The sequence below is a fragment of the Saccopteryx leptura genome, chromosome 3 (assembly GCF_036850995.1).
Source record: "Saccopteryx leptura isolate mSacLep1 chromosome 3, mSacLep1_pri_phased_curated, whole genome shotgun sequence".
Taxonomy (NCBI): Eukaryota; Metazoa; Chordata; class Mammalia; order Chiroptera; family Emballonuridae; genus Saccopteryx; species Saccopteryx leptura.
In genome coordinates this window covers 289763015-289777911 of record NC_089505.1, presented here as the reverse complement: position 1 = coordinate 289777911, position 14897 = coordinate 289763015, and the positions used below count along the sequence as shown (strand labels likewise).

The 14897-nt window shown below is 52.8% G+C and overlaps 1 protein-coding gene across 10 annotated transcripts in view; it reads right to left on the bottom strand.

Annotated features, from left to right (window-relative positions):
* DNMT3A (DNA methyltransferase 3 alpha) overlaps positions 1 to 14897 on the bottom strand; it is a 136738-nt gene that overhangs the window by 72059 nt on the left and 49782 nt on the right. For 9 of the 10 annotated variants that reach the window (XM_066378714.1, XM_066378724.1, XM_066378718.1 and 6 more), the window contains exon 2: positions 11415 to 11670. In XM_066378714.1, the coding sequence (XP_066234811.1) occupies positions 11415 to 11477 (63 nt within the window). In that variant the 5' untranslated portion in view covers positions 11478 to 11670. Of the gene's footprint in view, positions 1 to 11414; positions 11671 to 11818; positions 11969 to 14897 lie in introns of those variants that run through there. The other variant, XM_066378722.1, reaches the window with a different exon arrangement.

Here is a 14897-nt window from a genome sequence, read left to right as displayed (position 1 = left end):
AAAGTCTCCTTCTGCCCAGAAATCCTGGCTCTGAACCATTCCTTTAACAGACCGCACTTCTTACTGAGGGTTCATTTGATTTTTATTCTGAACTAATCTAGTTCACTTTTATTCTGAACTAATCAGGGATGGGAAAGCCAATCAGGGCCTATAATCAGCAAAAAGGAACCACGATTACCATGCAGAAATGACCCAAAAACAAAAGCACTTGACATTTCAGGACCGCAAGCCCAGCTTCCAATAGCGTGTGGAGAAAGCCTTTGGGGACCCCTGCTAGGCAACCCTGTGCCATCTGCAGCCTTGCTGTCACTCCTCACTTTACTCCACACGTGCTCAGCATATTTTTTCCCCTGTTGAATTCAATTCAATGCAACACAGCCCAGAAGGAAAGGGTGGGGTGTCCTGATGCCACCCACCTGTCCCGGTTCTGACCTGTGGAGAATGTGGAGATCCCCAGGGCAGACTTCTGTGTACTGAGCCTGTCCCTTGGGCCACTGTGGGGCAAAATGCTTTATGCCCAGTCTATCACGCAGGCCTTGGACACCCCTGGACTGTGCCTGAAGGAACCAAGTCTCCACGAGAGCCTGGGTTAGGACTCGCACCCTGGTCTGTGACTCTGCCTTTTCCATTGGGCCCTGAAGCATGGCTTTGTGAAAAGCATGTTATTCTTGGTCAACATATCATTATTCCTCAATGTAGTTACAAGTCACAGAGCAAAAAGGAAGGCAGTATCTTCTACTCCAGGCCTGAGTGCGTTCACATGACCAGTTAAGGAGACAACACACTGAGAAGGGTGAGCAGGTGTCTCGAGGTCACGCCCCTCAAGGAGGCGTAGCAAGGGGTTCATTCTCACATGTCATGGAACCCATTTCATTCAATATCTTTGCTGATGGGTTGAGCAAAGGAATTTAAAACATGCTTAACAAATCTGCAAGTAGCCCTGAATTAGGAAGCGTCGCTAATACCCTGAAAGGGAAGAATCTGATCCACAGTGACTTGGAACAGCTGGAAAACAGTAACAGATTTAGTAGAAACAGATCTGAGCCCAGGCTGGTTTCCTCATCTGTCAAGTAAGGAAACTCATTAGTCAATCCTTCCCCTGGGAAGTGGCAGGAGGGGGTTGAACTTCTACTTAGGTGGGCTGTGGGAGGGCGGGGGGCGGGGCTGACTCTGCTCTGCTCTTTACTCACAAATAACTTCAAGAATATTTAACCTCTTTGGGTGGGTCTCGCTTTTCTCACCTACGAAATGGGGATGATAATACCTACCTCGCAGAGATGTCGCAATTAAATGAGGTAATATATGGGCAGTTGACATGTGATAGATACTTACTCAAGAACTAACCTCCTCCACTCCCATGGCACATCCTGACCAGGACTATTCACAAGAAGTGCATCGCTCCCTCCTCCCCGTCCTCCCTCGGCCCCCATGCACATCCCAGCCCATTACCCCGCATGTGCGGCCTTCACTCACTGCCCTGGACACACCCCAGCATCTGGCTGGGGCTGCTGCACTGAGATACTCAGGAACACTGGGGCTCCATGATCTTTCCAAAATGCAAAGCTGATTCTGTCACTCCGCAGAGCTTAAGCTCCTGCTGCCCAGAGCCTGCAGGAATAAGCCAAGCTCCTTAGCCTGTGTGAAGGAAGGCCCTCCGGGATCTGCCCAGTAGCCTTGGACCCCTCTCTCTCACCTGTGTGCAAACAGACCACGCCAGCTGTGAAAGTGGGCTCTTCGCTCCCCAGTGCCTTGGCACAAATTCTTCCTTCTATTCCAACTACTTTCCTTCAGGTTGACCAGCAAACCCTTAATTTTCCAGCTTAGTTCCTTAATTCCCTTCCCCTGGACCTCATCCTCCCATCTCCACCTAGAATGAGTTCATAGGTCCTTCTCCTGTGGCATCCACTGCCCACTACTGCACCTTCCGGCTACTATCCTGGCCAGCCCACCAGCTCCTTGAAGTCTGCCTAGAGACTGATGCACCCGACACAGGGAAGCTACCCCAAAACACCTGCTGTGTGCTGTCACATAATAGGTGCTCAATAAGTGGAGTCCATGCACACAGAGGCACACATACAGATCCACAAACCGTGTGTAAGGCTTCAGTGTTGCTCTGATCATTATGACTCCCAATCAGGAAACAGGATAACTAAAGTGTACTTTCTAGGCTTAAACATAATCATGTCATTTTACATTTATGTAAACTCTTTACAGCCTTCACATTTGGTGGCCTGTTAGACTAGGAAGCTACCATCAGCCCCTCTCAACTTCTGAGGCTATGCTTTGACCTACATTTTACCTCAGCTCACTGGATGGATTATTTTAAGCCACATACAACTTCTCATTCTGATGAGCTGGGCTGTGATGATAATCTCTCGCGTTTGTACAGTACATGGTAATTAACAAGGCATTTTCATATACGTTATTTCATTTTTATTCTGACACCTTACAGAAAGCAAATTGGTATATTTTTTTCCATTAGACAGGCAGGAAATCTGAAGCTCAGAGAGGTTATCTAACCTGCAGCTATCGGAGAGCCAGGGAGTGAGGCCTTTAGAATCAAAATTTTAATCTTTTGATTCCCAGCCCATGGGTCACGTGCACGCACACACGCAGTGACACCATAAGCACGCAGGCAAACCGAGGTAAAGGTACACACTGGCATTCACACACACGTCCACACACAGCTGTCCCAGGGCCCTCACACCTAGACACAGCACCCCCACCCCCAAGGGAGACGCATCCCACTGGCTCTCCCCAGAGACAGTCAGCCAGACGTATGTGCTCCCTTCAGAACACACACCGGAAGCTGCTGACCCAGCATCCGTCGAACAGATGTCTCAAGTTGGTGTTTCAGTCGAGGGGATGAACTTGCCGGCTCTAGTCAGACACTTGCCCGGGCCTCGTGGGACAAGAAGCATGTACAGCCTGTGCCAGCTGGCTGGCTGGCCTCCTAGGGCCCGTCTGTGATTTTGGAATTCAGTGAAACGAATTGGCTTCTCCGGCAGGCAGAGCCCCCCTATTCAGGGCCACCGGAGTACCAGCTCTACAGAGCCACGGGAGCCCGCATGGCACAGTGTGCACACGCATTCACGAAAGCACACGCGCATGTGCCTGGCCTGCCCAGGTCGAGCCCGCAGACAGGTGAATGGCGGGGTGTACAGCGGGAGGATGGGCAGGGAAGGACAGAGGCTGACGGTGTGTGCGGCCACATTATATGCTTGGCACCAAGATCACTGTAGATGTTCAACTTCCACACAGCTCTCCCAGAGCTCATCAGCCCTTTATTTCAATTATTCAACAATATTCAACAAATACTCATTGACTGCCTGCCTAGTGGGTCTCATAATGATAACTGATGAAAGCCTTCTATCCCTCCCAAAATGTCAGGCTCCTGGAGGGCAACAACCCTGTCCTGTTGGCCCCTCTGAGTCCCCCATGGGTCCCCTGTCCCTGCACACAGCACGACTCCATAAACACTAAAGGCTGACCATGGTCGTGACTGCGGTTTTCCCAGGACCTCCTCCACACCGTATGTGTCATGCTGGGGCCTCGCTGCCTTCTGGAAGGAGAACTCACTAAGCACACACTCAGCAGACTGCAGCCCCACGGCGCTCACCTCTGTGGTCCCAGGGCCACCGTGAGGACAGGACCATGGCTGTGCTCATTATTATGCACCTACTGTGTACTGGACAGAAAGATAAATAAATAGGGAACTCAATTTAGAGGGAAAGATGTAAACATATTAGTACCTGACACTGTGCTGAGGGTCAGAGAACATGCCCATTCCCTGCCAGCAGCCACCTCTGCAGACCCCCCAGCCCGCCCCCTCGCATTTATTCCCTTAACAGCCCACACCGCCTCTGCACAGCCCCCCACCCCCTCTCCACCCGACCAGGACCCTTGTTTCATGGAGGTAAAAAAATCTGGATAGAACTACTTCACAGCCATGTGATCTTTGCCAAGTTTCTTAACTTCTTTAAGCCTCAATTCCTCATCTGTAAAATGGGATAATGACAGCAGGAGCCTCCTGAGTTATTGTGAGGATCAAGTGAGTTGATTGCTGGGCAAAGGAAATTCCTTCCACACTGTGCAAATGTTGCGTGGGACGATCATAAGCAATATCGTTAATTGCTCTGTGGCTCTCCGCAGAGGCAGCTGCAGGGCATGACCAGGCCCTGTGCCCAGTCCAGGTGCCAGAAAGGAAGGGCATCCCCCCATTTCACAATCGTCCTGGGACACCCACTGCAGCTCACTTCCCTCCCTGTCCTCGTCCCCTCTGCAGAGCCGAGCTCAGCTTCCCCCTGCCCCTCCCTGGCCCATGGCACCCACTTCTTGGCAGGGATGGGCTCCATCTCCCGCCAGATCACTTAGGGCAGGAGGGCCTTGAGGACCCAGCCCCTCACCTGGGCCTCCAAAGATAGCTACATTCCTGGCCATCAGGAGTTAGGTCTCCTGCCACTGGCCCCAGTTTTGCTTCTGTGCAGTGGGTGAGGGGAGAAGGGGCCTTGGGCCTGCCTGTGCCTGTGGACCCAGAAATAACCTTCTTCCCGTGTGCTGGGTTCTTTGCAGACTTTAAACCCACACCATTCACTCTCTCATCTGCATTTTCTGCCTCCTTCTTCAAAGGCCTGGCAACCCTTGGGCAGACCTATACTAATAATGTGCACACAGACAGGTAGGCAGGCAGGCTGACAGATATATAGGTATCCAAAATAAATTATAAGACTAAATTATTCGTGGTAGGTCCCTGCTTTAAGCACCCATATAGCATCTCATGTAAGCCACTCATACCCCTGCTCAGAAATCACACAGTGGGGTCGTACAGTGGGGTCGCACAGCGGAGTCCAGTTTCAAACACAGGTCTGGCCTGACCAGGCGGTGGTGCAGTGGATAGAGCATCGGACTGGGATGCAGAAGACCGAGGTTCGAGACCCCGAGGTCGCCAGCTTGAGCGCAGGCTCATCTGGTTTGAGCAAAGCTCACCAGCTTGGACCCAAGGTCGCTGGCTCAAGCAAGGGGTTACTCTGTCTGCTGAAGGCCCACGGTCAAGGCACATATGAGAAAGCAATCAATGAACAACTAAGGTGTCGCAATGGAAAACTGATGATTGATGCTTTTCATCTCTCTCTGTTCCTATCTGTCTGTCCTCATCTATCCCTCTCTCTGACTCTCTCTCTGTAAAAAAAAAGTAAAAATAAAATAAATAAATAAATAAAATAAAACAACGTTGGTCTCTCTTCATGGCAAGTTTAAAAAAACAAAAAACAAAAAAACAACAACACAGGTCTGTGTCCAAAATCCAACTGCCCCTCACTCAAGACCACACTGACTGCAAGGTCAGCTAAACCTGACATGTAAGAATATCCCACTTCGGAAATTCTGGAGAACCTGAAGCCTACACTGTAGGTCCTGATCAGCTCGGGGGTGGGCATTGTTGACATCACACATCTGCTCTATGTGCCCAGGCATCTAAGAGACTCCTCTGAGTGACAAGGGGATGTGCCATTATTATTAGCCTTATTCCTGAAGAGGTGACAGTGAAGCTGCCTTTTCTGTAAGAGGGATGTATTTAAACGACCCCTGTAGTGACTGTTATAACAAAGATCCTGCCCTAGGGGAGGTGTGTGGGCATCTGAGTATGATAGATACAGAGCATGCCCAGGGGCTGGCAGGAACAACGGAGAGTAGAGCTAGGGGAAACCCCACCCAAAGATGCCCCGAGCCTGCATACCAGGGCACAGGAAGCAGTCAGTGCCCAGGGAAATCAGTACAAGCCAGGCCTTTGGGTTGGACTTAGGTGAGGAGGGAAGCGCCCTGCCCATAGCACTGGCCCTGCAGGAGTGCACACGTGCACATGCACAAACACACACCTGCACACTTGCTGTGCCCCTCAGCACAGATAGGTACGCCCCCTCACTGCTGCAGTTTCTGCCACCCAGCAGGCAAGCATTCTCCTATCCTTATTCCTTCTCTTGTTCCTCCAGGAAGGTTAATTCAGTGTGTACAACAGATTTGTGAGTCCTACTATGTACTAGGTACCTAGAAAGGTACTTCAGTCTGAAGAAAGAGAGGGAGAGTGCAAGGAGGAGAAGCAATGTATGCAGAAAGAGATGAAGGGAGGGAGGGAGGGAGGGAGGGAGGGAGGGAGGGAGGGAGGGAGGGAGGGAGGGAGGGAGGGAGAGCGGGAGGGAGGGAAGACTAGTAAGAAGCAATATGTGCTCAGTACTATCTTTTTTTTTCAGTAGTATCTTAATCAAAGAATATGCATCTGGTGTGTGTGTGTGTGTGCACGCGCACGCACACATACACATGATCCCACAGTCACACATACTAGCCTGTGTATGTGAGTTGCTGCTGGGGATAAAATAACCCTACATCCACCGCAGGGCAAGAGCACTGTTACACAGAGAAAAGCATTCTCTGACCACTCTGACTTTCAGTCTAAGTGAACCTACCTGAACCGCAGCAGAAGAAATGTGGGCGGGGCTGTGAAGCATCGCAGCCTGGAGGCAGGAGGCACCATCTACTCTATCCCCCTTCACGAAGAAGGGAGCCTGAAGAGCACAGACGCCAACAGCACAGACTGCCTGGGTTCCCATCGCAGCACCACCATTTACTAGCTGTGTGACCTTGGGCAAGTAACCTAACCTCTCTGAGCATCAGTTTAGCCTTTAATAAGATTAAATGATGAAAATAATAGAGCCAACTTCATAGAGCAATTGTAAGAATGAAACAGGAATGCAAGTACAGAGCTTAAAAGAGCACCTGGCAGAAAATCAACACTGAATGCATCTTAGTTGATACGTTTCTGAGGCCAAAAGAAATTGGGAAGCAGCAAGATTAAGGCCCAGCCAGGGGCCTGGACTCCTGGCCAGTCACTGATTCAATAACTGGGTATCTGAGGAGGTCCCTCCAGCCCCAAGGCTTGGAATGCTCTTGTTCCCTTTCCTGTTTCCTATGCCTCCGTCTCCCCCTCCACACAGGGCCTGCACCCTACAGCCATCATTCCCTCTAAGCCAGAACCAAGACACTGGTCTCCTTGCGGCTCACCTTTGCCCATCCCCTAAAGGCAGCTCCTCCTTCCTCTGCCGTGGTCCTCATTTATCCAGCTGACTCGCCCTGGCTAGAGCACAGGAGATCAGACCCCCAGAGCTTGCCTCCTCCCAGCTTTCCCAAGAAACCCCCCATGTGGCTGGGGGACAGCAGGGTAAAGGGCTGCTGGGCAGGTGATGGGGGTTACCACATCCATAGACCTCTCTGTCCACAGCCAGCCACAGCGGGCCACCTCAGGTCCCCACCTGCAGCTCTGCCCACCGCCTGCCTGACCCTGGGTTCTGGGACTGCTCTCCTGTCAAGGAGTCCCACTCACTCTCACTGTCTTTTCTACGCTATCTGCAAATATCTCCTGAGCACCCCCTCTGTGCTCCTCAGGCCCTGCGGCCCTGCCCTCCTGGGGCAGCAGTAGGGCTGGGGGTTATCCACATCAGTACTTCTCAAACTCCAGAGCCTCTGATTCAGCAGGCCTGGGCTGGGGCCCGGGGTTCTGCATTTCTAACCTTTCCAGGGTGCTGCTGGTATTGCTGGTTTAGGGATCACATTTTGAAAATGATTATATAAGCTTCAAGTGTACAATATTATAATTCAACACCTATATGCATTACAAAGTGATCATCCCCAAAAGTCTAGTTACTACACATCACCACACAACTGGCCTCCTTCCCCCAACCTCTTCACCCTCTGGTAACCACCGATCTGTTTTCTGATTTTGTTTTGTTTGTTCTTTTTCTTTCTTTTTTATGATTCCACATATACCTGTAAGTGACATCATATGGTTCTGTCTTTCCCTTTCTGGCTTATTTCACTTTGCATTATACCCTCATGCACCCCTATGTTCATGGCGGCATTATATACAAGAAACTACCTGTATCCATCTACGGGTGAATGATTAGGAATCACATTCTGAGAACCACTGGTCCACAACAAACTGCAATTCAAGGCCAATTGAGCAAGGGCTTTTTTTTTTTTTTTTTTGTATTTTTCTGAAGTGAGAAGCAGGGAGGCAGAGAAACAGACTCCCACGTGCGCCTGACTGGGATCTACCTGGCATGCCCACCAGGGGGAGATGCTCTGCCCATCTGGGTTGTTGCTTTGTTGCAACCAAAGCCATTCTAGTGCCTAAGGCGGAGGCCACAGAGCCATCCTCAGCGCCCAGGGCCAGCTTTGCTCCAATGGAGCCTTGACTGCAGGAGGGGAAGAGAGGGATAGAGAGGAAGGAGAGGGGGAGGGGTGGAGAAGCAGATGGGTGCTTCTCTTGTGTGCCCTGGCCAGGAATCGAACCCAGGACATCCACACACCAGGCCAATGCTCTACCACTGGAGCAAGGGCTTTGATCAGAGAAAAGGAGAGAAAATTAGGCAAAGGGCACAGCAGCCAGAGAAAACAGTATAAACAAAGTCCTGGCAGCTCCAGGAAGCAGAGGAGTGAAAGGTGCATGGAGGCGTGGCCTGGAGGGCTAGTGGAAGGGCAAGTGGGGCAGGTGGCCACACCCCTTCTCTCTGGCTCCCAAGTAGCTGCTTTGTGCCAGGTACCCCTGGCAACTCTGCCAGGTTCCTTGGGCTCCAGCCCAAGCCCATCCTCCCCCTCTGCAGCAACAATGCACCCCTGCCCCAGGCCTGGCTTCCACAGGCTGCTGTGGGCAGTTGTCTGTGTCCCTCCCCACCCTCCCCAGGCGACTCCTTGGAGCTTCGGGAACCAGCCCAGAGGTGCCAGGGAGGTGTGCCAGGTGAGCCAGCACATGTGCTGTGGGCGTGCCCTAGTCCCCATCTACCGGCTTGCGTTGTCTGCACCAGGATCTGGGGCTGGTTATGTGTTTGTTGCCACTGGAGCCAGGGCAGTTACTATGGGTAGATAATAATAGCAATCGTAATCCCTCATAATTGGACCAGACTCTGCTGTCTGCAGGGCACTTCCAAGCCCATGACCTCATCTGACTTTCACAGCCACCCTGTAGAACAGGCACAGCTAGAGTTACCACCCCCACTCCACAGGTGAGCCAAAGCAAGCCCAGATGGCCTGCAGTCACATTTCTAGTAAGTGGCAAATTCAGGGCTGGGACCTGGGACTTCTGACTCTTCATCCAGTGTTCTTTCTCTACTCGCAACTGTCAGAACAGAGCACCTCATCTGCTGCTCTCCATGGGAGGGGCCAGAGGCTCTGCTGCCCAAGGCAGCACAGTCCAGTACCAGGAGGAGTTTGACCCGGCTGTCCCACCCTTTCCCACCTGTGGGCAACAGCTGACCACCAATTGCAAGTACAGGAGGTCCTTGGGTTACGACACAGTTCCATTCCTACGACAGTGATGTAACGCGAATTTTGCTGTAAGTAGAAACACACCCTAGCCTAAGTCACTTATCTATCCTAACACAGTTGTAAAATGATCATCTAGAATATAAAAACACAACTAAGCCACAGAAAAAGGAAAAGGACATAAATGTACTGTACTGTGCACTGTACTGTAGTAACAGAAAAAAATGTCAAAAAATGAGTGTAATAAAAAGTATGCTAATGGTGTAAACCGAAACACATCTCAATTGTTTTGTTTTATAGGAGTGAGCGTTGTAAACTCGAAATTTTATATGTCAAGACTGTCATAACCTGAGGACCCCCTGTACATGAACACAAAAGTTGTCTCCACACCAGTCAGGACATCGAACCAGGGGAAGAGGGTCAGGGTCACCTAATCCAACAGAAGAGCAAAGCCAGGCTCAAGGAGGACAGGGAATTATCCATGCCACAGCTGCCACTCGAGAGCACAGGTGGCCAGATGGCCCCAACTCCACGGCGGCAGGTCTGGGTCTGCTGCTGCCTGAGTCCTGGCCAGGAGGAGCCCAGCAGACCGTGGGATAACCTGGACTACCTGTTCTTTTTCTGTGGGGTCAAAAAGGTGGCAATGACCTATAGCCCAGGAGCCCTGCTTGGTGGGCCGCACCACGCATTCCCTCTCCGGCTTGGCGGGTATATGCACCTCCGCGGCACTCTGTAGGTTTCCAGGTCAAAAAGGAAGGCATCTGGGCTTCGTGCTTGTGTGTATGTGTCCATCCATACCAGGACCCACACAGACGGAGCTCTGCAGGGGACCAGCTCCCATCTGGACCCACCACTAAGTAGATCAGCTCAGCTTCCACATCTGCAAACTAGGGCCATCTGTCCTTGCCCCACTTGTTACAAGGGTTGTCCCTAAAGAACCAAATAGATGAAAACCACCCGGAAAACAGAAATAGGTTCTAAAAATGAACAAGCCCAGGAAGAAGATGAGCAGGGAGCAGGTCTCAAAGCTGTCCCGGACGGAGCTGACGCTCCAGAGTGCTGGGGCCCCACACCTGGTACCAGGTATCCACCCTGACTCCAGAGAAACAAACTGTGCCCCATGAACACACCCTGCTGCTCCCTGATACCACCAAGAGCCACTACCCCTCAACCCTGCTCAGGGAAAGAAGAGCAGGCAGAGGGAACTGTGAGGACCAGGGCATGACAGATAGGACATCCCAGGAAGGCCTGTGGCTGGCACAGCTTCCCCAGAAGGATGGGGGCAGGGTTTACTATTCACTGATGGGAGGTCTTTTTCTGTGAGTGGACACAGATCAATGAGGTCTGCAGGCAGCCTGCCAGGACCCTGCAGGGACTCCCACCAGTTTGCTGTTAGCCCCTCTATCTGATTTAGGCCTATCCTAGAGTTGGCCGAAGAGGAAAGAGGTAACCCTTCATGGAGTTCTGAAAACAAGGAAGTCACTAGCTCCATGGGCAAAGGTGACACTTGCTCTGAGCGTGGGGGGGGGGGGGTAGGGGATAGGAAGTCAACATCTCCATGATAACTGATGTCACCCTGAGCACACAGCATGCCGCTGCTCTGTGCCTGACTGTCTGCAGGAGGGGAAGTGCTCACGCGGCTTCACCTCTACCAGCCTCCTTGAACTTGTGTTTGGCCTTCCAGAAGGTAGTGAACACCCGGGGAAACAGAGGCAGCTAAAACAGGTAAAGTGACTCACCTGAGTAAACAGCTAGTAAAAGGGCAATCCCAAAAGGGACCCAGATCTGGGGACTCTGCAAGGCAGACCTAACATCTGCACAGACCTAGGGTCTGGACCTCTGCTCAAACACCACAGAGGGTAGAGGGGAGCCTGGGGCCCATAGCCTGACTACCTGCTCAGATTCCCACTCGACCACCAGGATCTGACCTCTTCGAGCCTGCTTCCTCATCGCCAAAACAGGGCTACCGGTCCTCTCTAAGCCCGGTGTGAAGGCCGAGTGGCATGGTCCAGCGCTCAGCACATCTGAACTGTCCTGACTTGGGGACATGCTCTCCCCCCACCTGGGATCTGGCTAGAAGGTCCCCAACAGAGCCAGCTCCTCACCTTGCGGTCCTCCTCCCGCTCCAGAGTGGAGCTGCTGGTGTCCCCGGGGCCACTGGAGGGCATTGCGGGCAGCTGGGCAGTGGGAGGCAGGCTGGGGCTGCGCAGGGCTGGGGGGCGGCTTGGCTTTGGGGGAGGAATTATCGTAGTCTTTGCAAGCGCGAGTTAAGACTTAGACATAGATCCGGGTGCTGAGTGGAAAAGTCCAGTGAAACTCTGCCTCAGTCTGCCTGTGGGTGTGGGCTTCCGATGACTCCACCTGTTGGGGGAGAGAAGAGGGGTCAGCAGGGCAGGGCACCCCCAACCCAGGCCCTGCCTGACCCCCACCTGTCCACAAGGCCAGGCCCTCGGCCCCGGGCCCTGCTGGCCTTCGAGGCCTGTTCCTCTGACACCACTTCCCAGCTCACCGGCAGCTCCGGCCAGCCCAGCCCTCCAGAGGGTGGGGGAAACGGAGGCACAGCACTGCCCGGCTTCCTTCAGGGCCACCTGCCTCTGAGGCGGCAGCAGGCTCCCGGGCGACCACGCTGCTCTGGCACAGTGGGAGCCACTTCTGGTGCTTACAGCTGCCTCCTGCCTCTTTCCTCCTCTTCATTCACGTCTGTTCATTCCTTTGAGAGCTTCCCACACCCCTCCCACCCCAGCCACCCCCTGGGAAATCCCAGAGGTCCCCGGCCCAGCTACATTTTCCTTCTAATCTGTGCCCCGCTCACGCCACCCCCACACAACTCCCACCCCACGTGGAGGAAGTGAGCGGCAGTCACAGGATGTAGTGAAATGAATGTCACCTCATTAGGACCAGCACTTGGGCCCAGAGGAAGCTAAGGTTGAACTTGGGTTGTGAACAGTTTCAATGCCTAGGTCTGTAGTGCTGGGCACCCTGGTGGGGAGAGGCCAAGGCCACACAGTGGTGGGGTGCGAGGTCCCTCTCTCCACCACCTCATTCGCCTTGGGAAACTGTTGGGCGTAAAGGGGGCCTCTGAATCCACACAGCTGAATTTTAGGGGATTTTCACCCTCCCTGTCTCAGGTATGGGCCTCAAGCCAGTGAAATAACAAAGCCGCAGGCCTCAGCTGGGGGTTGGGTGCTGCTGGGGCTTCAACCCTCTTCTGGAGACAGAGCTCTCCTGCTCCCCACCCACCCCAAGGAGATGTGGGCCAAACCCCTGCCTCCAGAGCGCCAGCCAGGGCCAGGGAGGGGATTGGCAGGAGAAGGAAAGTGGGAGGCAGGCTGGATCTGGGCCCACCCACACCCTTCCCCTTTCAGTTCCTGTTCTGTTTCCCTGGCTCCCCTCCCTCCAGGGCTTCTCTTCCCATCCCCCTCCAGCCAGGCTCCCTGGAAAACCAGGAAGCGGAGGAAGCACAGGCTTGGGTCTTCCAGGGACACAGTCCCTTCCCCGGGGAAGGGCACTGGGCTGGGAGGTGGGCACCCCAGTTCTGGCTTTGCCCAGGGTGTCGAGGAGGAAGCTGGGGGGAGCCTCCTGAGGACTAGGACAGGAGGGGCCCTATAAGTGAAAACTCAGGCCACAGGTGCTCCATGCCCCACAGGTGAACCCTAAGGGAATCAGAAGTGTAACGCACATGTCTAAGCTTAGCACAGTGAATGTCTGCTGCTCCAATACAAGAGGGAGTAGATGGCGACAGTGAGAGTAGCTCCACGTGTCCAACACTGTGCTAAGCACGTGACAGGCATTCCTCCTTGTTTGCAGTTGAATGTAGGGTTGAAAAGCTTAGGACTTGTCCATGTTCGGTGTCAAAGCACAGGCTTGAATCTAGACCTTTGATGCTACTCTGAGGGGGTTTCTCTGAAGCTCTATCCCCCAACTTACACCACCGCATAGGAACAACTCCGGAAAGCCCACCGGAGAACAGGTCCAACCCAGAACTCCACGAGGCTTCCATCCATCATAAGCCAGCACGTCCCCTCAAACCCTCAAACCCGCTCTGTTTGTTAGCACAAACATCCCCAATCACCCCCACATCAAAACCTTCAAAAGGATGTGGAAGCTAAGAGAGGCAGAGCCGGGTGAGAAAGAACATTGAACCTGGAGTCAGCAGACGAGGGTTCTAGTCCTGACTCGGGTTTCTCTGGCCCTGTTTCCTCATCCATAAAATTGAAGAGCCGGCCTGGATGACCCACAGGATGCCTTCTCCCTCAGCCCTGCCAAGCTGCCGGAGGCCCCGTGGGCAAAATGGCCCCAAGAACCCCAGAATGGAATCCAAGGAGACCCAGGCACAAAGTAAGAGGCAAATAATTCTGCCCTGAGGCCTAGAAACATCCAAGGGCTTCTGTGAGAAAACACTTTCGGTGAACCTCTGGCCACAGCGAGAGGAGGAAGGAAGCAGGAGGGAAAAGCAGAATCACACGCAAGGCGCTGACCCGATGAAGGCAGACACCCCGGAAAGGGAAGGAAATGCTCTTTCCTCCTCCCCTTCCTCCCGACACCCCCTCACGTCTGAGCTGCACACACCGTCCTCACAGCAAACGCAGCTGACATGGCCGATCTTTAGGTTCCTCTGTGTTCCCCAGTGGAACTCACCTGCCCCACATCATTATCCAGTATCATCTAATACCATCCAGCATATGGCCGGGAAGGCCACGCTCTGCACAACCCCGGGGGGCCCGCTGTGGTGGCCCAGGTCCAGGCCTAGACACAGTGCTTCCTGCCTGGCCTTAGAAGCTTCCTTTTTTCTCTTGAGTATCCCTGCCAAGGGGAGTGACCTGCTCCTGATCCCACAGTCCCAACCCAGCAGCATGTGTCCACCATGACAGTTCTTTGCCAAGTGTGAGCCTGCCACTCCTGTCACTCAGGCTTCCTCCACGCCCACGCCAAAGCTACACCTCAGAAAGTGCCACCAAAGAAAAATTCTTACCAAGACCCTAGAGCAGGGGTCCCCAAACTATAGCCCGCGGGCCGCATGGAGGCCATTTATCCGGCCCCTGCTGCACTTCCGGAAGGGGCACCTCTTTCATTGGTGGTCAATGAGAGGAGCATAGTTCCCATTGAAATATTGGTCAGTTTGTTGATTTAAGTTTACTTGTTCTTTATTTTAAATATTGTATTTGATCCCATTTTGTTTTGTTTTTTACTTTAAAATAAGATATGTGTTGCCTGACCAGGAGGTGGTGCAGTGGATAGAGCGTTGGACTGGGATGCGGAAAGAACCAGGTTTGAGACCCCGAGGTTGCCAGTTTGAGCGCAGGCTCATCTGGTTTGAGCAAAAGCTCACCAGCATGGACCCAAGGTCACTGGCTCAAGCAACAGGTCACTCGGTCTGCTGAAGGCCCACGGTCAAGGCACATATGAGAAAGCAATCAATGAACAACTAAGGTGTCGCAATGAAAAACTGATGATTGATGCTTCTCATCTCTCTCCGTTCCTGTCTGTCTGACCCTATCTATCCCTCTCTCTGACTCTATCTCTGTAAAACAAATAAAAAATTAAAAAATAAAATAAAATATGTGCAGTGTGCATAGGGATTTGTTCAT